Below are 26,075 nucleotides of genomic sequence, written 5' to 3'. Positions count from 1 at the left end.
CCCACACACGTGCACACACACACAAATGCACACATGCACGCACACAGTGTAGCTGTAGCATGTTAGGTAATACAAACTAAGCACAGATACATTGCATATGGATGATCTAAATTGAGGCATCATCCGTAGGCCTACATATTTATGATCCTTTTTCCAAAGCTGTTTGGAATATCTCTGTTTGTCTTCTCCATACTAAGTGTTTTGTCATGCTTTCAATGCATGACTCACAGTTCAATTCCAGTTCTCTCTCTCTATTTCCTCACTCTCTCTCAGTTTTACAGGCAGACACGTTTTCTATTAATCTCATCTCTCAACACAGAGCATCTATGGGAGAACGTGATCGCGATGACATTGAGCGAGTGCAGTAATTTCTATAACCAGGGATACCAGGCTTCTGTAGAGCTCGAGAGTGGTACTTGTATACTATTATCTGTACCATAATTTCCCTTAAGTGCCCAAAGCACATCCCCAGGATCTCAACAATGGCTGGAAGCAATGTTTACGCTGTGAAACCTCATGTCGTTTCAAGGCTCTGCTTTGTTGATAAGAACCCTTGTTTGTTTACTCTATTTTTATTTCAGCTAGGCCTACATATGACAGTCTTTCTGGAGTACTTTTGGCTGACGCATCATTCGAGTTTCATTTGAGTCATTTAATTGAGAGCTGTTCTGGTCTTTTAGGGGGAAAAGGGGCCTTTCTTTTGAGAGTTGAGTTATCCAGAGCTGCTTTCACAATGCCAGGTTTAGGCTAAATAAAGGTATTTTAATATTTTGGTCATATTGAACACATTTTCCTTTCCCTCTGTTCAGTTTCACTTTGGGAAATTACAGCGTGTGAAAGGCAAGGGTGAAAGGGGTGGAGAAATGAATTCAGGGAGGGAGTTGATAGTTCATTGACTTTATTTGCATTTGCGCCGCCAGTCTGAGTTATCAGCTGCTCGTTGGAGTTTAGTTTGGAAATGCAGGCATTATACATATTAATTACCCTGTGTCACGGCTCACTTCCAGCACCTTCACAGCAAAATACACTGAGTGCACAAAACATTAAGAACAACTGCTCTTTTCATGACCTAGACTGACCAGGTGAACCCAGGTGAAAGCTACAATCTCTAATTGATGTCACTTGTTAAATCCACTTAATAGTGTAGATGAAGTGGTGCCATTCAGAGGGTGAATAGGCAAGATAACAGATTCAAGTGCCTTTCAACGGGTTATGGTAGTAGGTGCCAGGCGCACCGGTATGTGTCAAGAACTGAACCGCTGCTGTGCTTTTTAAGCTCAACTCTTTCCCGTATGTATCAAGAATGGTCCACCACCCAAAGGCCTTCCAGCCAACTTGACACAACTGTGGGAAATATTGGAGTGAACATGGGCCAGCATCCCTGTGGAACGCATTCAACAGTTACAGAGTCCATGCCCTGACAAATTGAAGCTGTTCTGAAGGGAAAAAGGGGGGTGTGCAACTGAATATGTTCTTAATGTTTTGTACACTCAGTGTACATTTAAATAGGCACGAAGCTGCTTAAAATAGCCTATTAATGTGTCATTCCGCACTATCTGTGCTTGCAGCTCACTCGCTTTTAGAAATCATTTCCGCGGGTTAAAAATACCCCAGATGAGGCTTTCAAAAACAAAGAGGGGGATCTGCATTGCATTAAAATAAGGTGCCATGCGTGAGGCTTTTAAAGCTAACGAAACGAGAACGATCGAGATGGATTCCTGTATATGTGTTTATGGGCCTTTAAGGGCTCTGTGTGTGTGAGTATGTGTGTGTTTTGTGTTAGATATAATGATTCATTGAAGGTCGGCACACTCCCCCTACTACCATTTTGAAATGGGAAATATATGTAAACTGAAGTGCATGTTTTGGTGATTAGGGTTTTGTTTGAATGTGAATTAGGTAGAGTTGCATTGCTAAAAGATTAAGATTAAGTAACTTCTGGTTAGCTGATAAGTCAGATAAATGTACATGGACGTGTTCATTAGGGCAAGGACATCCAATGCAAAAATCTGCCATACACACATAATCACCAGACATACACCCTGACCCTACACATCCTCCTAAGACACAGGCAGTAGTGCTAGCTGACACATAACACTGGCAGTACAGTACAACGTTACTCAAGACCCAATCACCATCTCTTCAAATACAAACATAAAAACACCACCGGAGATACAGCTCACCACTATAACTGTGCCTCTGTTCTAGCCATTTTGTTTCCCTCCCTGTTGTGCTGTCTGTCTCAGCATCTTCTCTTCTGCCACAATCATTCAAAATAATACACTTACCTTCCTTGAAAATCCATCTATACCGCCAAAGATGACAATGTTGTATCTTGAAAAAAAGCATTGGAATTAAAAGTGAAAGGTTTAACCTATTAACCTGCTTCTGTAACGAACCTCATCCTCCTATTCTGAGGAGGAGTAGCGAGAAGGATCGGAGGACCAAAACACAGCGTGGTAAGTGTCCATAATGTTTATTTTAAAACATAAAATGAACACATACGAAATACAAAACAATACACGTGAAATGAACGAAACAGTCCCGTGTGGCGACAAACACTTACACCGAAGACAAACACCCACAAACCAAAAGTGAAATCCAGGCTACCTAAGTATGATTCTCAATCAGGGACAACAATTAACGGCTGCCTCTGATTGAGAACCATACTAGGCCGAACTCAAAAACCAACATAGAAAAACAAACACAGACTGCCCACCCCAACTCACGCCCTGACCATACTAAAACAAAGACAAAAACAAAGGAACTAAGGTCAGAACGTGACAGTACTCCCCCCCAAAGGTGCGGACTCCGGCCGCAAAACCTGAACCTATAGGGGAGGGTCTGGGTGGGGGTCTGTCCGCGGTGGCGGCTATGGCGCGGGACGTGGACCCCACTTCACCATCGTTTTTTTTGTGCCTCTTAGCCCGCCTCTGTGGCCTCTTTCGAGCGGCGACCCTCGTCGCCAACCTCGGACTGGGGACCCTCGCCACGGGTCCCGAATGGACGGGAGATTCCGGCAGCGCCGGACAGGCGGGAGACTCCGGCAGCTCCAGAGTGAAGGGCGATTCCGGCATCACCGGCATGATAGGCAGCTCTGGCAGCTCCTGGCTGACTGACGTCTCTGGCAGATCCTGGCTGACTGACGGCTCTGGCAGCTCCTGGCTGACAGACGGCTCAGGACAGACTGGCGGCTCTGGCAGCTCAGTACAGACGGGAGACTCTGGCAGCTCAGGACAGACGGGAGACTCTGGCAGCTCAGGACAGACGGGAGACTCTGGCAGCTCAGGACAGACGGGAGACTCTGGCAGCTCAGGACAGACGGGAGACTCTGGCAGCTCAGGACAGACGGGAGACTCTGGCAGCTCAGGACAGACGGGAGACTCTGGCAGCTCAGGACAGACGGGAGACTCTGGCAGCTCAGGACAAACGGGAGACTCTGGCAGCTCAGGACAGACGGGAGACTCTGGCAGCTCAGGACAGACGGGAGACTCTGGCAGCGCTGGAGAGGAGGAAGGCTCTGACAGCACTGGACAGGCGGGAGTACCTGTAGGGAGAAGACGGAGAGACAGCCTGGTGCGGGGGGCTGCCACCGGAGAGCTGGTAGGTGGAGGTGGCACGGATAGACCGGACAGTGAAGGCGCACAGGAGGTCTCGAGCACCGAGCCTGCCCAACCTTACCTGGTTGAATGCTCCCGTAGCCAGGCCAGTGCGGCGAGGTGGAATAGCCCGCACTGGGCTGTGCTGGCAAACCGGAGACACCATGCGTAAGGCTGGTGCCATGTACACCGGCCCGAGGAGACACACTGGAGACCAGATGCGCTGAGCCGGCTTCATGGCACCTGGCTCGATGCCCACTCTAGCCCGGCCAATACGAGGAGCTGGGATGTTCCGCACCGGGCTATGCACACGCACCGGGGACACCGTGCACCTCACGGCATCACACGATGCCTGCCTGGTCTCTCTCTCTCCGGTAAGCACGGGAAGTTGGCGCAGGTCTCCTACCTGCCTTCGCCATTATTGTGTCCCCCCAATAATTTTTTGGGGCTGCCTCTCGAGCTTCCTTCCGCCCCGCCGTGCTGACTCTATTCCCTCCTCACACTGCTCCAGAGAATCCCAGGCGGGCTCCGGCACTCTCCCTGGGTCGACCGACCACCTGTCTATCTCCTCCCAAGTTGTGTCTAAGTCCAGATCTCGCTCCCATGTCCAGGAGTCCTGCGATCGCTGCTGCTGCTGCTGCCCGTTGCCATGCTGCTTGGTCCTTTTGTGGTGGGTGTTTCTGTAACGAACCTCGTCCGCCTCTTCTGAGGAGGAGAAGCGAGAAGGATCGGAGGACCAAAACGCAGCGTGGTAAGTGTCCATAATGTTTATTTTAAAACATAAACTGAACACTACGAAATACAAAACAATAAACGTGAAATGAACAAAACAGTCCCGTGTGGCGACAAACACTGACACGGAAGACAAACACCCACAAACCAAAAGTGAAATCCAGACTGCCTAAGTATGACTCTCAATCAGGGACAACAATTGTCAGCTGCCTCTGATTGAGAACCATACTAGGCCGAACTCAAAAACCAACATAGAAAAACAAACATAGACTGCCCACCCCAACTCACACCCTGACCATACTAAAACAAAGACAAAAACAAAGGAACTAAGATCAGAACGTGACAGCTTCATTAGTTATGTATTACCAGTTGATGAAGAACTTCTCCAATTTCATACATTGTTGAAAATTTGCCTATGAATAAGTAAGAATAAAAAAAGTTAAAATAACTTCTTAGATTTGATGGAGACATTACTCATTTTAGTACCTTATCAATTTATGATTTGTATCAATGTGGTCGAGAGACAGGGGAGCAGGAACAGAGTATTTTTGCTGAGCAATGCAACGAAGCTGGATCATTCTGGAAATGATACCTGCCTCTATCTACACGCTGCAAAGACTCCCGAACTCTTTGCCTTTGTACATGATGGCCTATTGCGTGGAGACTTCCTCTGACCATTCTAAAGCCTGCATGGGGCATCCTTGCCTTAATGGCCCTGACTTTCTGGTCTAACTCTTCATCTGACATATCAGAATAGCATTCCCTGACAGATATTTGTGTTCTTTCATCCTTCTAAGCTAACCGTTACACTCATGAAATATGTATTGACTATGAAACAAATAGGACACGGCCTGCTTATGAGTTGCTATGATAGAAAGTTAGATTAATTCAACTGAAAATGGCGAGAACAGGCATTCATAGGAAAATGTTTTTGGTTAGTTTGGGAATAATAATTGCACGATTTATCGTTATACGGTATTTATGTACAGTGCCTTGCGAAAGTATTCGGCCCCCTTGAACTTTGCGAACTTTTGCCACATTTCAGGCTTCAAACATAAAGATATAAAACTGTATTTTTTTGTGAAGAATCAACAAAAAGTGGGACACAATCATGAAGTGGAACGACATTTATTGGATATTTCAAACTTTTTTAACAAATCAAAAACTGAAAAATTGGGCGTGCAAAATTATTCAGCCCCTTTACTTTCAGTGCAGCAAACTCTCTCCAGAAGTTCAGTGAGGATCTCTGAATGATCCAATGTTGACCTAAATGACTAATGATGATAAATACAATCCACCTGTGTGTAATAAAGTCTCCGTATAAATGCACCTGCACTGTGATAGTCTCAGAGGTCCGTCAAAAGCGCGGAAGGAGCACTGTGCAAGCGATAATATTGGAATGGAAGGAGTATCAGACCACTGCAAATCTACCAAGACCTGGCCGTCCCTCTAAACTTTCAGCTCATACAAGGAGAAGACTGATCAGAGATGCAGCCAAGAGGCCCATGATCACTCTGGATGAACTGCAGAGATCTACAGCTGAGGTGGGAGACTCTGTCCATAGGACAACAATCAGTCGTATATTGCACAAATCTGGCCTTTATGGAAGAGTGGCAAGAAGAAAGCCATTTCTTAAAGATATCCATAAAAAGTGTCGTTTAAAGTTTGCCACAACGTTTTGCCACCTGGGAGACACACCAAACATGTGAAGAAGGTGCTCTGGTCAGATTAAACCAAAATTGAACTTTTTGGCAACAATGCAAAACGTTATGTTTGGCGTAAAAGCAACACAGCTCATCACCCTGAACACACCATCCCCACTGTCAAACATGGTGGTGGCAGCATCATGGTTTGGGCCTGCTTTTCTTCAGCAGGGACAGGGAAGATGGTTAAAATTGATGGGAAGATGGATGGAGCCAAATACAGGACCATTCTGGAAGAAAACCTGATGGAGTCTGCAAAAGACCTGAGACTGGGACGGAGATTTGTCTTCCAACAAGACAATGAACCAAAACATAAAGCAAAATCTACAATGGAATGGTTCAAAAATAAACATATCCAGGTGTTAGAATGGCCAAGTCAAAGTCCAGACCTGAATCCAATCGAGAATCTGTGGAAAGAACTGAAAACTGCTGTTCACAAATGCTCTCCATCCAACCTCACTGAGCTCGAGCTGTTTTGCAAGGAGGAATGGGAAAAAATGTCAGTCTCTCGATGTGCAAAACTGATAGAGACATACCCCAAGCAACTTACAGCTGTAATCGCAGCAAAAGGTGGCGCTACAAAGTATTAATTTAAGGGGGCTGAATAATTTTGCACGCCCAATTTTTCAGTTTTTGATTTGTTAAAAAAGTTTGAAATATCCAATAAATGTCGTTCCACTTCATGATTGTGTCCCACTTGTTGTTGATTCTTCACAAAAAAATACAGTTTTATATCTTTATGTTTGAAGCCTGAAATGTGGCAAAAGGTCGCAAAGTTCAAGGGGGCCGAATACTTTCGCAAGGCACTGTATCTATGTAATATAGTAGAATGTTATGAACCAACACTGAATCGTAGAAGCTAACTACAAACTATGTAAATGTTGGACGGAAGAACGCCCAGTGCTGCTTACCTGAGATGCCATCAGGAAAGGCTGTATTGGTTGTAGCCAAACTGACACTCAACAAATGGCCAAAATGGAGGGTGGTTGATAGCGAGTTTTGTTTTGTTTTCAAATACATTTTTTGTTCCCAAAATATTCTTGGGAAATAAAATGATTAATGTTTTGCGCTCCATTAAAACATATTTGATTGCAGTTTTTTTTTTTTTTACTTTGGAGCCTCATTTTTGCTTTCAGAACAATTATTTTTAATTGAAAATAAAAACGTTTTGCTCTCGACAAAAAGACAAGTTGGAGAGGGGGGCTAATAGCTGACCAATAGCCTACTCAACCATTACTAAAGAATAGTGTAATAGCTGAGCTAGGTGTGAAAACCACTCGTCCTATCACAGACCAGATTTGCCCTAACGACCAAGAGGGAGTTAGAGTACTGATTATGCTTTTGCTTCCCAATGCACTACTGTGTCTCTACTGTCAATGAATGGTCAATATAAACCAAATAATAAACTGAGAGACTGGATTGAAGGAAGAGGAGAGGGTGTGATGATTTACATTAAAGAACATATCCGATGTAAACAAATGGAGTGGTCATGTGATAATGAACTAGAATGTATTGGCCTGAACGTTACACTGTCTCCCCAAATGTCTTTTACCCTTATTGGAATGTATAGGCCACCTTCCACCAAAAGTGTGTTTTTTGATCAGTTTAATAACATGCTTAGGGATTGTGATTTTGGGAAAGAGTTCATCTTAATGGGAGATTTTAATATTAATTATGAAGACAAGTCTTGTAGGAAAACCCTCAAACGGATCACTAATACCATTGACCTTACACAGCTAGTTAAAGGGCCAACCAGGGTGACTTGTTGCTCTAATACACAGATTGATTTGGTGTTCAGTAATAAACCAGAGAGTGACTAAATCATTCAATATGGTTACTGGGCTATCTGATCATAATCTGACACTTATAGCCAGAAAGCTGTCTAAGAGCAGGTTTAACCTCTCTATTGCTAGAAAGCCGGATCAACTAAGAATACCTAAGAGTGAACTAAACTATTTTGAAAACGCAATTAAGGGAATTAACTGGAATGATCTCTTGTCCTATACAGACGTGGAAGCTGATAGTCAGGTTTTTCTATCCATAATCCAGACTACAATAAATGGTTTCCTAAAGAAAATCAAATCCAAATCTGGCCAAAAGAGCACTCTTCCAGGGCCAAATGGAGAAATCTGGAAATTGATGAAAGAACAAGATTATGCTCTAAAAATAGCCCTAAAATCCAAATTAGAGCATGACAGACGTAGGTTTACCATATTGAGAAACAAGGTGATGAAAGAAATCAGACAGGCCAAGGCATACTTTTTTATTAAGATAATTGGTTCAGCAAAGGAAAATTCTAAATTGATCTGGGAGAATCTAAAAAAGTTAACAGGGAAAGACCATAGTAACACTGCAAAAAGAAATCATGGTGAATAACAATCTAACACAGGATGCAGTCGAAATAGCAATAGACTTCAATTCCTACTTTATTGACTCTGTCAGGGTACTGACACAGAACACGTCCACTGGTTTCTTGGGCTCAGTGCTAGTGAATGACGCTCAACCTGTCTTCATCATAAGGGAGGTTTCTGAGTCAAAGGTGAACAAGGTGATTAGAACTCTAAAGCCAAAGATGTGTTTGGGCTGGACTACCTTTCTTAAAAACTACAAAGAGTCGCTCATGGGCCCCATTACTAAGGTCACCAACACATCTATTGGTCTGGGGGTGTTTCCAAGGGTATGGAAGTCGGCCATAATAACGGCCATCTTTAAATCGGGCGACCCTGCTGACGTGAGTGAGTAACTACAGGCCTATTAGTATTCTACCTGTGGTGTCAAAGGTTGTTGAAAAGTGTGTAGCAGAACAACTGATTGCCGACCTCAACAACAACCTTTTCACATTACACTCCATGCAGTTTGGCTTCAGGGCGAAACACTCCACAGAAAAGGCCAACTGCTTTCTTCTGGAAAATGTGAAGTGCAAGATGGACAAAGGGGGCGTTGTTGGGGCTGTGTTTCTGGACCTAAGGAAGGCTTTTGATACAGTTATCCTTGAGATTCTCATCACAAAATTGTCCAAGTTCAACTTTTCCCCCGATGCCTTGAGATGGATGAAAACATACCTTAAAGGCAGAACTCAGTGTGTCAGAGTGAGCAATTAGCTGTCGCCCACCGTTAGCTATGATGTGGGCGTGCCCCAAGGGTCAATACTGGGGCCCCTCCTGTTCAGCCTGTGCATTAATGATCTGCCTTCTGTCTGTACTGGGTCTGAAGTTCAAATGTATGCAGATGATACAGTGATATATGTGCATGCAAAGAGCAAACAACAAGCTGCACAAGAACTCACTACTGTAATGGTCCAGGTTACAAAGTGACTTAGTGACTCAATGTGAAAAAAACTGTTTGCATGTTCTTCACAAAGAGGGCAACTGATGCTACTGAGCCAGATGTCTATGTGTCAGGGGAGAAGCTCCAGGTGCTATCTGATTTTAAGTACCTTGGCATCATACTTGAGTCCAACCTCTCTTTTAAAAAACATGTGAAAAAGGTAATTCAAATAACCAAATTCAACCAAGCTATTTTCCGATTTATACGGAATTGTTTGACTACAGAGGTAGCAAAACTGTACTTCAAATCTATGATACTCCCCCACTTAACATACTGCTTGACTAGTTGGGCCCAAGCTTGCTGTACAACATTAAAACCTAGCCCATAGCTATTGGGCTATTGGAAGTCCAATAGCCATCATCACTGTTACATCCTCAGAAAGCAAGAGCTCCTGAGTTGGGAAAATCTTGTGCAATACACCGACGCATGTCTTGTATTCAACATCCTAAATGGCCTGGCTCCCCATCCACTCAGTATTTTTGTTAAACAGAAAACCCAAACATATGGCAGCAGATCCACACGGTCTGCCATGAGAGGTGACTGTATAGTTCCCTTAAGGAAAACCACCTTTAGTAAATCCGCTTTCTCTGTGAGAGCTTCCCATGTATGGAATACACTGCCATCAGACACACATAACTGCAACACATATCACACTTTCACAAAATGCATAAAGACATGGCTAAAGGTCAATCAGATTTGTGAACATAATCCCTAGCTGTGTATGCTGCTTTCCATGTTGTCTGTTGTCAGTAGGTTGTGAGGTGTGGAAACACTTTGTTGCTTTTATGAATGTAGTCTTTTTGTCCAATGTTGCTCTGTCTGCACGCTATTTCTTGCTTGTCCTATGTTTCTTGGTCTGTATGCTATGTCTTGCTTGTCCTATGTTGCTCTGTCTGTATGCTATGTCTTGCTTGTCCGCATGCTATGTCTTGCTTGTCCTATGTTGCTCTGTCTGCATGCTATATCTTGCTTGTCCTATGTTTCTCTGTCTGCATGCTATTTCTTGCTTGTCCTACGGTGCTCTGTCTGCATGCTATGTCTTGCTTGTCCTATGTTGCTCTGTCCGTATGCTACATCTTGCTTGTCCTATGTTGCTCTGTCTGCATGCTATGTCTTGCTTGTCCTATGTTGCTCTGTCTGCCTGCTATATCTTGCTTGTCCTATGTTGCTCTGTCTGTATGCTATGTCTTGCTTGTCCTATGGTGCTCTGTCTGCGTGCTACGTCTTGCTTGTCCTATGTTGCTCTGTCTGTATGCTACGTCTTGCTTGTCCTATGTTGCTCTGTCTGCATGCTATGTCTTGCTTGTCCTATGTTGCTCTGTGTGTGCTCACTGCTCAATGATTGTCTATATTGTAATTGTTTTTAATAACCTGCCCAGGGACTGGGGTTGAAAATTAGCCAGCTGGCTAAAACCGGCACTTTTACTGAAACGTTGATTAATGTGCACTGTCCCTGTAAAATAAACTCAAACTCAATTGTGCACGACTTCAAATGAAGCAAGCAGGGAGCAGGTTTCGAACCCTCAACCTTCTTGCCCGAAGTCTTCTTGCCAGAAAGCATTTTTCTCTTGAGTATATGGGGGGAGAGGAGAGTGTCTTGCTCATTACAACAGCAGGCCCCAGCGAGGGCACAGGAACTGGGGAGACACTTTTATTATTCTCATATTTATCATGAGGATAATACAGTTTGACCAAAATCATGGTTTTATCGGACCCAAAAATAGGATGTTTTAAAGGAAGGTGACAATGTAAAATCTGCTCTTTCTAGGTTTACAGGCAACCTTTGCATTTTTATGATCAGAACGCATTTTTCTCTTGAGTATATGGGGGAGAGGAGAGTGTCTTGCGCATTACAAATCAAATCAAATGTTATTTGTAACATGCGCCGAACAGCTGTAGACTTTAGCGTGAAATTATTAATTACAAGCCCTTGGCAAACATGGATGTTCAAGAAATAGCAAATATTTACTAAATAAATTCAGAAAAACATTTAATAAAAAGTAACACAATAAAATAAAAAGGATATAATTATGGTCAGATTTGCCAAACGGAGGGTGAGGGAGAGCTTTGTTTGCGTCTGTGTGTGTGGAGTAAAGGTTGTTTAGAGTTTTTTCCCTCTGGTTGAACATGTGACATGCTGGTGGAAATTAGCTACAACAGATTTAAGTTTGCCTGCATTAAAGTCCCCGGCCACTAGGAGTGCTGCTTCTGGATGAGCATTTTTCTTGTTTGCTCATGGCCTTATACAGCTCGTTGATTGCGGTCTTAGTGCCAGCATCAGTTTGTGGTCGTAAATAGACAACTTAAAAAATATATAGATTAAACTCTCTTTTGGTTGATAGTGTGGTCTACAGCTTATCATGAGGTACTTTGCATCTTGCGAGAAATACTCGAGACTTCCTTTTATTAGACATCACGCACCAGCTGTTATTGACAAATAGACACACCCCCACTCCGTCTTACCAGACGTAGCTGTTCTGTTGTGCCGATGCATGGAAGACCCAGCCAACTGTATATTATCCATGTCGTTGTTCAGCCACAGTGAAACTTAAGATATTAACATTTTTAATGTCCCGTTGGTAGGTAGTCTCGAATGGAGATTATCCAGTATATTCTCCAGTGATTGCACTTTGACCAATAGAACAGATGGAAGAGGCAGGTTGTGTGTCGGCGTGCAACCGCAGGGTGAATGTGATGCTTGTAGTGCAGTAGTGCCTAGGTAGAGGTTAGTTGCATGTCCGCTTACCATGTGATTGATTCTATACTTCGTTTGATATATTTCTACGGACTCTAACGGAACTTTTGACTTTTCGTCTGCTCTTAGTGAACGCGCGTCATGAATTTTGTTTTGTGAACTGAACGCGCTAACAAAAGGAGGTATTTGAACATAAATGATGGACATTATCGAACAAAACAAACATTTATTGTAGAACTGGGATTCCTGGGAGTGCATTCTGATGAAGATCATCAAAGGTAAGTGAATATTTATAATGTTATTTCTGACTTCTATTTACTGCACAATATGGCGGATATCTGTTTGGCTGTTTTGGTCTCTGAGCGCCATACTCAGATTATTGCATGGTTTGCTTTTTCCGTAAAGCTTTTTTGAAATCTGACACAGCGGTTGCATTAAGGAGAAGTGCATCTAAATGTCCATGTTTAACACTTGTATTTTCATCAACATTTTCTGTAAATTGATTGGCTCTCTGCAAAATCAACGGATGTTTTTGGAACTACTGAACATAACGCACCAATGTATACTGAGATTTTTTTTATAGAAATATGAACTTTATCGAACAAAACATACATGTATTGTGTAACATGAAGTCCAAGGAGTGTCATCTGATGAAGATCATGAAAGGTTAGTGATTAATTCTATCTCTATTTCAGATTTTTGTGACTCCTCTCTTTGGCTGGAAAAATGGCTGTGTTCTTCTGTGACTTGGCTCTGACCTAACATAATCGTTTGTGGTGCTTTTGCCGTAAAGCATATTTGAAATCGGACACTGTGGTGGGATTAACAAGAAGTGTATCTTTAAAATTGTGTGAAATTATTGTATGTTTGAGGAATTTTAATTATGAGATTTCTGTTGTTTGAATTTGGCGCCCTGCACTTTCACTGGCTGTTGTCATATCGATCCCGTTAGCGGGATATCAGCCATGAGAAGTGAAATTGATTTTTATTTCGATTTTATGTAATGGGCATACACAAAATAGTCAAAATTGGTGAAGTGAAAGAAAAAAAAAACTGTTTCAAAAAAATCCAAAACAAAAAAGTGGTGCGTGCATATGTATTCACCCCCTTTGCTATGAAGCCCCTAAATAAGATCTGGTGCAACCAATTACCTTCAGAAGTCACATTATTAGTTAAATAAAGTCCACCTGTGTGCTAAATAAGTGTCACATGATCTGTCACATGATCTCAGTATATATACACCTGTTCTGAAAGGCCCCAGAGTCTGCAAGACCACTAAGCAAGGAGCACCACCAAGCAAGCGGTACCATGAAGACCAAGGAGCTCTCCAAACAGGTCAGGGACAAAGTTGTGAAGAAGTACAGATCAGGGTTGGGTTATAAAAACATATATGAAACTTTGAACATCCCACAGAGCACCATTAAATCCATTATTAAAAAATGGAAAGAATATGGCACCACAACAAACCAGCCAAGAGTGGCCCGCCCACCAAAACTCACAGACCAGGCAAGGAGGGTAATAATCAGAGAGGCAGCAAAGTCACCAAAGATAACCCTGAAGGAGCTACAAAGCTCCACAGCAGAGATTGGAGTATCTGTCCAAAGGACCACTTTAAGCCGTACACTCTATAGAGCTAGACTTTACAGAAGAGTGGCCAGATGAAAAGCATTGCTTAAAGAAAAAATAATTAAACACATTTGGTGTTCGCCAAAAGGCATGTGGCAGACTCCCCAAAGAAGCTCTGGTCAGATGAGAGTAAAATTGAGCTTTTTCGCCATCAAGAAAAAAGTAATGTCTCGAGCAAACCAAACACCTCGCATCACCCCGAGAACACCATCCCCACAGGGAAACATGGTGTTGGCAGCATCACACTGTGGGGATGTTTTTCATCGGCAGGAACTGGAAAACTGGTCAGAATTGAAGGAATGATTAATGGTACAGGGAAATTCTTGAGGGAAACCTGTTTCAGTCTTCCAGAGATTTGAGACTGGGACAGAAGTTCACCTTCCAGCAGGACAATGACCCTAAGCATACTGCTAAAGCAACATTTGAGTGGTTTAAATCAGAGAAGATAGCCTGTCATCTTATTTGATAATGACACTAATTGGAGGTTGGCTATGATGTTGTTTGTTGCTTTGTTATTATTATTATTATTATTATTATTATTATTATTATTATTATTATTGTGTGTGTGTGTATGTGTGTGTGTGTGTGTGTGTGTGTGTGTGTGTGTGTGTGTGTGTATATACAGTGCCTTGCGAAAGTATTCGGCCCCCTTGAACTTTGCGACCTTTTGCCACATTTCAGGCTTCAAACATAAAGATATAAAACTGTATTTTTTTGTGAAGAATCAACAACAAGTGGGACACAATCATGAAGTGGAACGACATTTATTGGATATTTCAAACTTTTTTAACAAATCAAAAACTGAAAAATTGGGTGTGCAAAATTATTCAGCCCCTTTACTTTCAGTGCAGCAAACTCTCTCCAGAAGTTCAGTGAGGATCTCTGAATGATCCAATGTTGACCTAAATGACTAATGATGATAAATACAATCCACCTGTGTGTAATAAAGTCTCCGTATAAATGCACCTGCACTGTGATAGTCTCAGAGGTCCGTCAAAAGCGCGGAAGGAGCACTGTGCAAGCGATAATATTGGAATGGAAGGAGTATCAGACCACTGCAAATCTACCAAGACCTGGCCGTCCCTCTAAACTTTCAGCTCATACAAGGAGAAGACTGATCAGAGATGCAGCCAAGAGGCCCATGATCACTCTGGATGAACTGCAGAGATCTACAGCTGAGGTGGGAGACTCTGTCCATAGGACAACAATCAGTCGTATATTGCACAAATCTGGCCTTTATGGAAGAGTGGCAAGAAGAAAGACATTTCTTAAAGATATCCATAAAAAGTGTCGTTTAAAGTTTGCCACAAGCCACCTGGGAGACACACCAAACATGTGGAAGAAGGTGCTCTGGTCAGATGAAACCAAAATGGAACTTTTTGGCAACAATGCAAAACGTTATGTTTGGCGTAAAAGCAACACAGCTGAACACACCATCCCCACTGTCAAACATGGTGGTGGCAGCATCATGGTTTGGGCCTGCTTTTCTTCAGCAGGGACAGGGAAGATGGTTAAAATTGATGGGAAGATGGATGGAGCCAAATACAGGACCATTCTGGAAGAAAACCTGATGGAGTCTGCAAAAGACCTGAGACTGGGATGGAGATTTTGTCTTCCAACAAGACAATGATCCAAAACATAAAGCAAAATCTACAATGGAATGGTTCAAAAATAAACATATCCAGGTGTTAGAATGGCCAAGTCAAAGTCCAGACCTGAATCCAATCGAGAATCTGTGGAAAGAACTGAAAACTGCTGTTCACAAATGCTCTCCATCCAACCTCACTGAGCTCGAGCTGTTTTGCAAGGAGGAATGGGAAAAAATTTCAGTCTCTCGATGTGCAAAACTGATAGAGACATACCCCAAGGGACTTACAGCTGTAATCGCAGCAAAAGGTGGCGCTACAAAGTATTAACTTAAGAGGGCTGAATAATTTTGCACGCCCAATTTTTCCGTTTTTGATTTGTTAAAAAAGTTTGAAATATCCAATAAATGTCGGTCCACTTCATGATTGTGTCCCACTTGTTGTTGATTCTTCACATAAAGAATACAGTTTTATATCTTTATGTTTGAAGCCTGAAATGTGGCAACAGGTCGCAAAGTTCAAGGGGGCCGAATACTTTCGCAATGCACTGTATATAGCACCCAGAGAGCAAGTGCGTGAGACAGAAGTCAGTCAATAAAGCATGTCCTCTCCTACTGCCTGGTTACAGAGGCCCCATGTTGGCTGTGTCCCAAATGGCACCCTATTCCCTATAGGGAACCCATAAGGCTTCGGTAAAAAGTAATGTACTGTGTAAGGCACTAGTCAAACTCATTCCACGCAGGGCTGAGTGTCAGCTGTTTTTTTCTCTTCCCTTGTACTTGATCAATGAATTAAGGTCATTAATTCGCAAGGAACTCCCCTCACCTGGTTGAATAGGGTCCCATTTGTGACGCAGGCACTTGATCCCTCCTTAAACCAGGGTTAGAATGGTGACTTACCCCCAGGATTAGTGGTCTAAATTAGCAAGGGAAGAGAGAGTGAAAGGCAGAACATTCACTTTCATTGACAGTGCTAATGGTGTACTGTACATTATGAATGTTATCTTTGTGTCCCAAAGCCACAGGAAAACATGTATTCACAAAATGTGTCCTTTCACTGAAATCTATCAACAAGCAGTGTAATTGTCCACAATCCTTGAAATACATGCTAAATTTCATTGGGTGACTGGTCTTGGAATAATCATTTTTCTTTCTCTTCTCTTTCATGTTCAGCTTCTGCACTACCACTTCATATATTTAGCCTGTTCTTGAAATTAGTATTATGTGTCTCTTTGTCATGGGGACAGATTCTGAAAGGAAGGGGCAAGGAGCACGCTAGAAAAAAATCGACCACTGAAAAAATAGAAGACTTCTAGAGTTATGTTGGATCATGGCATAGCCACACTAGTCTTATATGTCTCTAGGTTGGAAAGTGTGTTATTTAGCTAATGTAACAATGAATACATAGGCACGCAAGGATTGGATATCTTTATTCTGTTTGTTGTTTGGCAAGCCACTCTAGTATTAAATATTTCTATGATGGGGAGTGTGTCACTTGGCTAATAGTCACTTAAATGTTGTATATCTCTCTGGTTGGGTTTTAGTTTGGCTAATGTAACAGAGAATGCCTTTCCACTCTAGTATTTTACCGTAAAACTTCAATTAATAGTACAGGCATTTAATTGATTAAATCCCTGAACACAACACGCGCTTATTAGAGACGGGCTTCTATTTCAGGCAGGTGTCTGTTTCCTTAATGCACACCTTTTGCTCAATTGCATAGATAATTGTTTAATTCCAGCATTCACTACCAGTGTTTTAATAATTTTCTTCTTTTCCTGCACTAATGTGTTATAATTTGAACACTGTGTCATGTTTCTTTTGTCTTAGTATGCCTCTTTAAATAAATAAAAACTTTCCTTGACGGAATAATTATTCTCCCCAGACTGCATTTTTGGCAATTCTCACTTTCACCAGTGCAGGGTGATCCGCCAATTTCTAAGGGTCTGTAGAAGTTGTTGGCTGTTTTTGAGCTTGCTAGTTAGCTAGCAGTTCTCAGCTAGTAGCCAATGGTTAACAGTTTCTTACTTGCAATAAAAAATGATGATTGCCATAATTTCTTCGAGTCATTACTGAAATATTTAATGTAACAAATCAAACATTAAACCTGGTAAACAGTTTATGGTAATTCATGCTAACCTCGTAAACCTTACAAATTAGCCTGTCCTCTCATACAGTATCAGTCAAATGTTTGGACACATCTACTCATTCAAAGGTTTTTTTTTATTTTTACTATTTTCTACATTGTAGAATAATAGGGAAGACCTCAAAATTATAAGATAACACATATGGAATCATGTAGTAGCCAAAAAAGTATTTAAAATGTTTTAGATCATTCAAAGTAGCCACCCTTTGCTTTCTTGACAGCTTTGCACACTCTTGGAATTCTCTCAACCAGCTTCACCTGGAATGCTTTTCAACCAGTCTTGAAGGAGTTCCATTTTATTTATGTTGAGCACTTTTTGGCAGATTTTCCTACACTCTGCGGTCCAACTCATCCCAAACCATCTCAATTGGGTTGAGTTTGTGTAATTGTGGAGGCCAGGTCATCTGATGCAGCACTCCATCACTTTCCTTCTTGGTCAAATAGCCATTGCACAGCCTGGAGGTGTGTTGGGTCATTGTCCTATTGAAAAACAAATGATAGTCCCACAAAGCTCAAACTAGATGGGATGGCATATCTCTGCAGACAGTGTCACCAGAAAAGCACCCCACACCATCACACCTCCTCCTCCATGCTTCACGGTGGGAACCACACATGAGGAGATCATCCGTTCCCTACTCTATGACTCACAAAGACAAGGTAGTTGTAACCAAAAATCTCAAATTTGGACTCATCAGACCACAGGACAGATTTCCACTGGTCTAATGTCCATTGCTTGTGTTTCTTGGCCTAAGCAAGTCTCTTCTTATTATTGGCTTATTGAAGGCCTGATTGACAAAGTCTCCTCTGAACAATTGATGTTGAGATGTGTCTGTTACTTGAACACTGTGAAGCATTTATTTGGGCTGGAATTTCTGATGCTGGTAACTCTACTGAATTTATCCTCTGTAGCAGAGGTAACTCTGGGTCTTCCTTTCCTTTGATGGTCCTCATGAGAGCAAGTTTCATTGTGCGACTGCACTTAAAGAAACTTTCAAGGTTGTTCGAATTATCTGGATTGACTGAAATTCATGTCTTAAATTAATGATGGAATGTCGTTTCTCTTTGCTTATTTGAGCTGTTCTTGCCATAATATGGACTTGGTACTTTACCAAATAGGGCTATATTCTGTATACCACCAATTACCTTGACAAAACACAACTGATTGGCTCAAACGCATTAACCTTTTAAGGATAGGGGGCAGCATTTCCACTTTTGGATAAATAGCGTGCACAATTTCAACTTCCTGCTACTCATGCCAGGAATATATTATATGCATATGATTAGTAGGTGTGGATAGAAAACACTTTGTTTCTAAAACTGGTTCAATCATGTCTGTGACTATAACAGAACTTATGTAGCAGGCAAACTCCCGAGGAAAAACTCTTCAGAATTATTATTATTTTGCCTCTCACCGTTCCCTCAGTTGTCTTTGCCAAGGGATATTTGATAGCGACAATTTTACAGTTCCTACGACTTCCACAGGATGTCACCAGTCTTTGGAATTGGGTTGGAGTTAATCATTGGTGCAACGAAGAAGAGGCACATCCTGGAACAACGTTACACTGTTAAAAGTTACACAAGAGGGAAAAAGGGGCATGTTTTCTTTACTTGCTCTATTGAATACAAATTGCCCCGTCTACAATTTGATCGATTATTAACGTTTAAAAATACCTAAAGTTGTATTACAAAAGTAGTTTGAAATATTTTGGCAAAGTTTATAGGCAACTTTTGCAATGTTTTGTAGTGACGTTGTGTTTTGGCAAGCTGTTTTTTTCCGGATCAAACCTGCTTTATAAATCGACATTTTGGGTATACATGGAAGGAATTAATCGAAAAAAAGGACCAATTGTGATGTTTATGGAACATATTGGAGTGCCAACAAAGAAGCTCATCAAAGGTAATGCATGTTTTATATTTTATTTCAGCGTTTTGTGTAGCGCCTGCTACGCTAGTTATTTTGTTTACAACTGGTTCAGGTGGGTGCATGCTATCAGATAATAGCTTCTCATGCTTTCGCCGAAAATAATTAAAAAAATCTGACATGTTGGCTGGATTCACAATGAGTGTAGCTTTAATTGAGTATCCTGCATGTGTGATTTAATGAAAGTTTGAGTTTTATAGCGTTTTATTTGAATTTGGCGCTCTGCATTTCCCGAGGCTATTGGCCACTTGAGACGCTAGCGTCTCCCCTATCCATCAGAGGTTTTAACTAATAGTACTGTGTTTCTGTAAAGGGATGGTTTCCACTCTGCTTCCTGCAGTTAGTCTGGGTGTTTGGTCAAGGAAAATGGGTTTTGCTAGAGATAGCTTGAACTGACAAAGACTTTGTGATTAAAACCTAAAGCTGGCATTCACAGGCAAGATGTGGTCTGTGTGACCCGAGATAGAGATAGCCTGGAAGAGTTTAGAACAATCCCTCATTGTCTCATCTTCCTGGCATCTAACATCCCGTGCAGATAACCAGGAGATGGACCACGGTGGCTTATGGGAGGGGTGGAACCAGCCCGGACTAAACATTTTTAGGTCCTATATAAGATCTCTGTTTTTTCATTATCAGTTAAGCTCTCGGCAACACACATTTCCGAGCGTGGGGTCAACGGTTTCATTATTGCAATAATTAATCAATATTAATTAAAGATGATTGTTTGAAGAAATGACAGTCTCGCTCACTTTTTTAGAATATTCCACTACATGAGGTAGTCACCTGGAATGCATTTCAATTAATAGGTGTGCCTTGTTAAAAGTTAATTTGTGGAATTTCTTTCCTTCTTAAGTATATAATTGTTAACTATTAATATCAAACATATCAGGTAAATCCATAATTTTTCTATCACACTCATGAAGCTGGTTGAGAGAATGCAAAGAGCGTGCAAAGCGGTCATCAAGGCAAAGGGTGGCTACTTTGAAGAATCTAAAATCTAAAATGTATTTTGATTTGTTTAATGCTTTTTTGGTTACTACATGATTCCATATGTGTTATTTCATAGTTTCGATGTCTCCACTATTGTTCTACAATGTAGAAAATAGTTCAAATAAAGAAAAACCCTTGAGTAAGTGTGTCCAAATGTTTGACTGGCACTAATACCCTATTGCAGATGCCTGTCTGAATTGCTTACAGTATCGACACACACACACACACACACGCACGCACGCACACACACACACACACACAGAGAGAGAGAGAGAGATGCATGAACACACAAGCACGCCTACACATGCGAACAAGCACACACACACACACATTCGGACATTATTGAGTTTCAGAGTACAGTTAGTTGTTGTGTACAACAGTGTTCTGATGTGAGAGGGGTGAACCAGGGCCAAAAGCTGAAATGTTCTTCCCCTGGAAAGAAGGGAGACAGAGGAGAGGAGAGCGGGAGAGGTTTATGCAGGTGTTCTCTCAGGGCTATTAGGCCATCCATTTCTCCCCTTTAATTGACTGCCTTTTGTCTGCCTCCACTGACCTCTCTTCCCATTTGTTCTCTCTCTTTGCTCTTTTCCTTTCCAGCTCTCTCTCTCTCACACAAACACACTCTTTCTGTTTGTCTCCTACTCTTTGTCTTGCTTTTATTCTGACTCTCCCTCACTCTTAGCCATTTCTGTCTCTTTCTCACTCTCTTGCTCTTTTCCTCTCTCTCCTTGTTCTCTCTCTTTTCTTTCACTCTCTCTTTCTCATTTTCTCTCTCCCACACACGCTCAATCCCCCCCCCCCCTTCTCTCCTTCTGGTCAGTGGTGTCTGCATGCTTCTGTACAGGCTAGGCACCCAGCTCCTTTCCTCATGTTAGCAAACTGCCATCATTGTCTAATGTCTAATGCTCTGTATGGAAACGGACTGTGAATGCCAGGGAGAGGAACCTTCATCAGTTCCTCTATAACCCTGAGGATTTAGGGAAAGGTTGTCTTATTCTCTCCCTTTTTCTTTCGTTCCTCCTCTCTCTCTCTTATTCTCCTTCTCTAACCAGGTTTCCATCAAACCTTTTTCTGCAAGTAACGTTCATGTCAGATAAAAACAATTAAGGGTTGATAGAAACAGAACTTTTCATATGTTGACAAAATAAAAATAAGCTAGACAAGGTGCAATCTTTTTCTCTCTGTAAAATAAATGATGCAAGAAATATCTGTGGAAACACTTTTAATTTTATATAACTTGGAGTGTGTTCTTCACACAGTGCCTCATCGGGAAAGCATGCAGTTTATTAGGCTATAGATGAAATAACATCAAATAAACTTCACAGGATGGTGAAAGTGCAAGGTGACGAGCTTGATGCTCCATTCCAATAAATATTGATGGTCTTATTCAGGGGACATGATCATCAATGCTTGGCTGCCATTTGACAAATAAAAATTATCTCGTTTTTTTGTCCATAATAATCTCATAATGTAAGCTATACCCGCACTGTATCTACGAGCTTTTGGCTAGAGGGCATAGGCCAATAACAGAGTGGGCACACTTGCTATATAATGCAACATTTTTGGTGAAAAAAACATCAGTTGAGTTGAAAATGCAATGGAAACCCATTTAACTTGTTTTTTATTAATCGGTAATATTTTTATGTGCACTATGCCATCATGCACAGCCTTTTATATGCAACAAGTCAATTTGATGGAAACACTTTTAAGAATATTTACATGAAAATCTGTCACCCATTTGATGGAAATCTAGCTAGTGTCTGTCTGTCTGTCTGTCTGTCTGTCTGTCTGTCTGTCTGTCTGTGTACCCCTCTCGTCTTTGTCTATCTGTCCTCCTTATTCTCTCTCAGCTCAGCTTCTCTTTGTCCCCTCTCCCCCTCCACTCACAAATGAGATTGTTCTCTTTTCTTTGTCCTGTTGGACTGAATCTTAATTTGAGATGAACATGGTTATGAACATAGTTTGAGATGAACAACATTTTGCTAGCAAACCTGCAATCTTTGGAAAATAAAATTGATGACCTACGCGAAAGAATAAACTACCAATGGGATATTCAAAACTGTATAATCTTATGCTTCACGGAGTCATGGATGAACGACGACATTATCAGCATACAGCTGGCTGGTAATACGCTGTATCGGCAGGATAGAACAGCGGCGTCTGGTAAGACAATGGACGGTGGACTATGTATTTTTGTAAATAACAGCTGGTGCACAATATCTAAAGGCGTTTCGAGGTTTTACTCGACTGAGGTAGAGTATCTAACGATAAGCTGCAGACCACACTATCTACTTAGAGGTTTCATCTGTACTTTTCGTAGCTGTCTACATACCAACACAGACTGATGCTGGCAGTAAAACCGCAATCAACGAGCTGTTTTCCACCATACAGGAAAACAGGAAAACACTCACCCAGAAGGGCGCTCCTAGCGGCCGTGGACTTTAATGCAGGGAAACTTAAATCGGTCTTACCAAATTTCTATCAGAGGGAAAACACTGGACCACCTTTACTCCACACACAGAGATGCATACAAGCTCTCTCTTGCCCTCCATTTGGCAAATCTGACCATAATTCTATCCTCCTGATTCCTGCTAACAAGCAAAGATTAAAGCAGGAAGCACCAGCGACTCAATCAAAAAAAAAGTGGTCAGATGAAATAGATGCAAAGCTACAGGACTGTTTTGCTAGCACAGATTGGAATATGCTCCGGGATTCCTCCGATGGCATTGAGGAGCACACCACATCAGTCATTGGCTTAATCAATAAGTGCATCGATGATGTCGTCCCCACAGTGACCGTACCTAAATACCCCAACCAGAGACCATGGATTACAGGCAACATCCACACGGAGCTAAATGCTAAAGCTGCCACTCTCAAGGAGTGGGACTCTAACCTGGAAGCTTATAAGAAATCCCGCTATGCCCTCCGACGGACCATCAAACAGGCAAGCGTCAATACAGGACTACACCGGCTCTGACGCCCCTTGGATGTGGCATGGCTTGCAAACCATTACAGACTACAAAGGGAAGCAAAGCCGAGAGCTGCCCAGTGACACGAGCCTACCAGATGAGTTAAACTACTTCTATGCTCGCTTCGAGGTAAATAACACTAAAACATGCATGAGAGCACCAGCTGTTCCGGAAGACTGCTTGATCATGCTCTCCGCAGCCGATGTGAGTAAGACCTTTAAACAGGTCAACATTCACAAGGCCGCAGGGCCAGACGGATTACCAGGATGGGTACTGTGAGCATGCCCTGACCAACTGGCAAGTCTTCACTGACATTTTCAACCTCTCCCTGTCCGAGTCTGTAATACCAACACGTTTTAAGCAGACCAGCATTGTCCCTGTGCCCAAGAACACTATGGTAACATCCCTAAATGACTACCAACCCATAGCACCCACGTCTGTAGCCATGAAGTTCTTTGAAAAGCTGGTCATGGCTCACATAAGCACTATTATCCCAGAATCCCTAGAACCACTCCAATTTGTATTACTCCCTAACAGATCCACAGATGATGCAATCTCTATTTCACTCCACACTTCTCTTTCCCACCTGGACAAAAGGAACACTGTATGTGAGAATGCTATTAATTGATTACAGCTCAGCATTCAACACCATAGTGCCCTCAAAGATCATCACTAAGCTAAGGACCCTGGGACTTAACACCTCCCTCTACAACTGGATCCTGGACTTCCTGACGGGCCGTCCCAGGTGGTAAGAGTAGGTAACAACACATCTGCCACGCTGATCCTCAACACAGGGGCCCCTCAGGTGTGCGTGCTCAGTCCCCTCCTGTACTCCCTTTTCACTCATGACTGCATGGCCAGGCACGACTCCAGCACCATTATTAAGTTTGCCGATGACACAACAGTGGTATTCCTGATCACCGACAACGATGAGACAGCCAATAGGGAGGAGGTCAGAGACCTAGCTGTGTGGTGCCAGGATAACAACCTCTCCATCAACGTGATCAAAACAAAGGAGATGATTGTGGACTACAGGAAAAAGAGGACCGAGCACTCCCCCATTCTCATCGACGGGGCTGTAGTGGAACAGGTTGAGAGGACCCACATCACCAACAAACTAACACCAACAAACAAGCACACCAAGACAGTCATGAAGAGGGCACGACAAAACCTAATCCCCCCCAGGACACTGAGAATATTTGGCATGGGTCCTCAGATCCTCAAAAGTTTCTACAGATGCACCATCAAGAACATCCTGACTGATTGCATCACTGCCTAGCATTGCAACTGATCAGCCTCCGACGGCAAGGCACTACAGAGGGTAGTGCGTATGGCCCAGTACATCACTGGGGTAAAGCTTCCTGCCAACCAGAACCTCCTTACCAGGTGGTGTCAAAGGAATCTCCTAAAAATTGTCAAAGACTCCAGCCACCGTAGTCATAGACTGCCAAGTCTAGGTCCAAGAGGCTTCTAAACAGCTTCTACCCCCACGCCATAAGACTCCTGAACATCTAATCAAATGGCTACCCAGACGATTTACATTCCCCACTTTTACACCGCTGCTACTCTCTGTTGTTATCCTCTATGCATAGTCACTTTAATAACTCTACCTACATGTGCATATTACCTCAATTACCTTGACTAACCGCTGCCCCCGCACATTGACTCTGTACCCCCTGTATATAGTCTCACTATTGTTATTTTACTGCTGCTTTTTAATTACTTGTTACTTTTATTTCTTATTCTTATTCTTATTGTTTTTTAACTGCATTGTTGGTTAGGCACTCGTAGGTAAGCATTTCACTGTACGTTCTACTCCTGTTGTTTTCGGCGTATGTGACTAATACAATTTGATTTGATATACTTTAAAGACATGTTTCATGAATACATGAAAGTTTAAATGATCTCAAGTTAGGATTAAGTCCACATTAACCATTTTTAATTCCTTCTAAGTGTCAACTAAAAGTGTGAAAATGCCCCCCTGGAATTGATTATCTGCAATTAACTATTGGATCATAGATCCTAATCGCCATTAAAATCCAACATTTTGGACTGTAAAACAAGAGCCCTCAGATTTTAGTCATCCCGATCACCATTACTGTTCACCTTATCTGATAATTATCACTCTAGTCAAGATGGAGAATACACTACAGTAATCTCTACCACTCTTTCCTTGCTGCTGGCCGTTGATTCATCCGGAGCCCAGCAGTGAACATTAAACGAGCTTCCTCCCGAGTTAATGGTTGACCTTTGGCTCCGACTCTGCGATGAGAGCAAAAGTCTACTTTTACAGTCACTTTATGTAATCTTAACAATGGACCAGAGTATGATAATGACCCATTTTGATAAGAGTCTGAACGAGAGAGCGATGGAGAGAGGGGGGGGGGGGTGAAAGGAATGAGTCCGAGGGAGGGAGATAGCGATACATTCCCCTGCCACACACACTGGCCTAATTTGTGATGGATAGTGTAGTTTTCTTCCTGACAGGGTGAAATATTCTGACACACTGTAAGATTGCGAAGAACGAGCTTTGTGACACAGCACTATTTAAATGGAGTTAGCCACTAGGGAGGGTTAACCATTTCTCCATTAGTCTTTCCTTTGGTCCGTCTACAAAAAGAGTCTTGGAATAAGGGTGATGATCTTGGACCAGGTACTCCCTGTACATATAATTTTAATCATTACAATCTAAAAGGCAAAAACTTTTAGCACACTCTACCTTGCATAGTGCCACTCCACTTTTGACAGGAATTGGCAGGACTATTTCACTGGAAGACAGCAA

At 42.2% G+C, this 26,075-nt stretch overlaps 1 protein-coding gene across 1 annotated transcript in view; it reads left to right on the top strand.

The window, feature by feature from the left end:
• Positions 1–345: 345 nt before the first annotated feature.
• LOC118964404 (glutamate receptor ionotropic, kainate 2-like) overlaps positions 346–26,075 on the top strand; it is a 60,757-nt gene continuing 35,027 nt past the window's right edge. Inside the window, exon 1 of the mRNA XM_036975453.1 lies at positions 346–412. Within this exon, the coding sequence (XP_036831348.1) occupies positions 346–412 (67 nt within the window). The remainder of the gene's footprint in view (positions 413–26,075) is intronic.

Source organism: Oncorhynchus mykiss, chromosome 4 (assembly GCF_013265735.2).
Source record: "Oncorhynchus mykiss isolate Arlee chromosome 4, USDA_OmykA_1.1, whole genome shotgun sequence".
Lineage (NCBI taxonomy): Eukaryota > Metazoa > Chordata > Actinopteri > Salmoniformes > Salmonidae > Oncorhynchus > Oncorhynchus mykiss.
The sequence above is the reverse complement of the archived record's forward strand: the minus strand, read 5'-3'. Positions and strand labels throughout refer to the sequence as shown.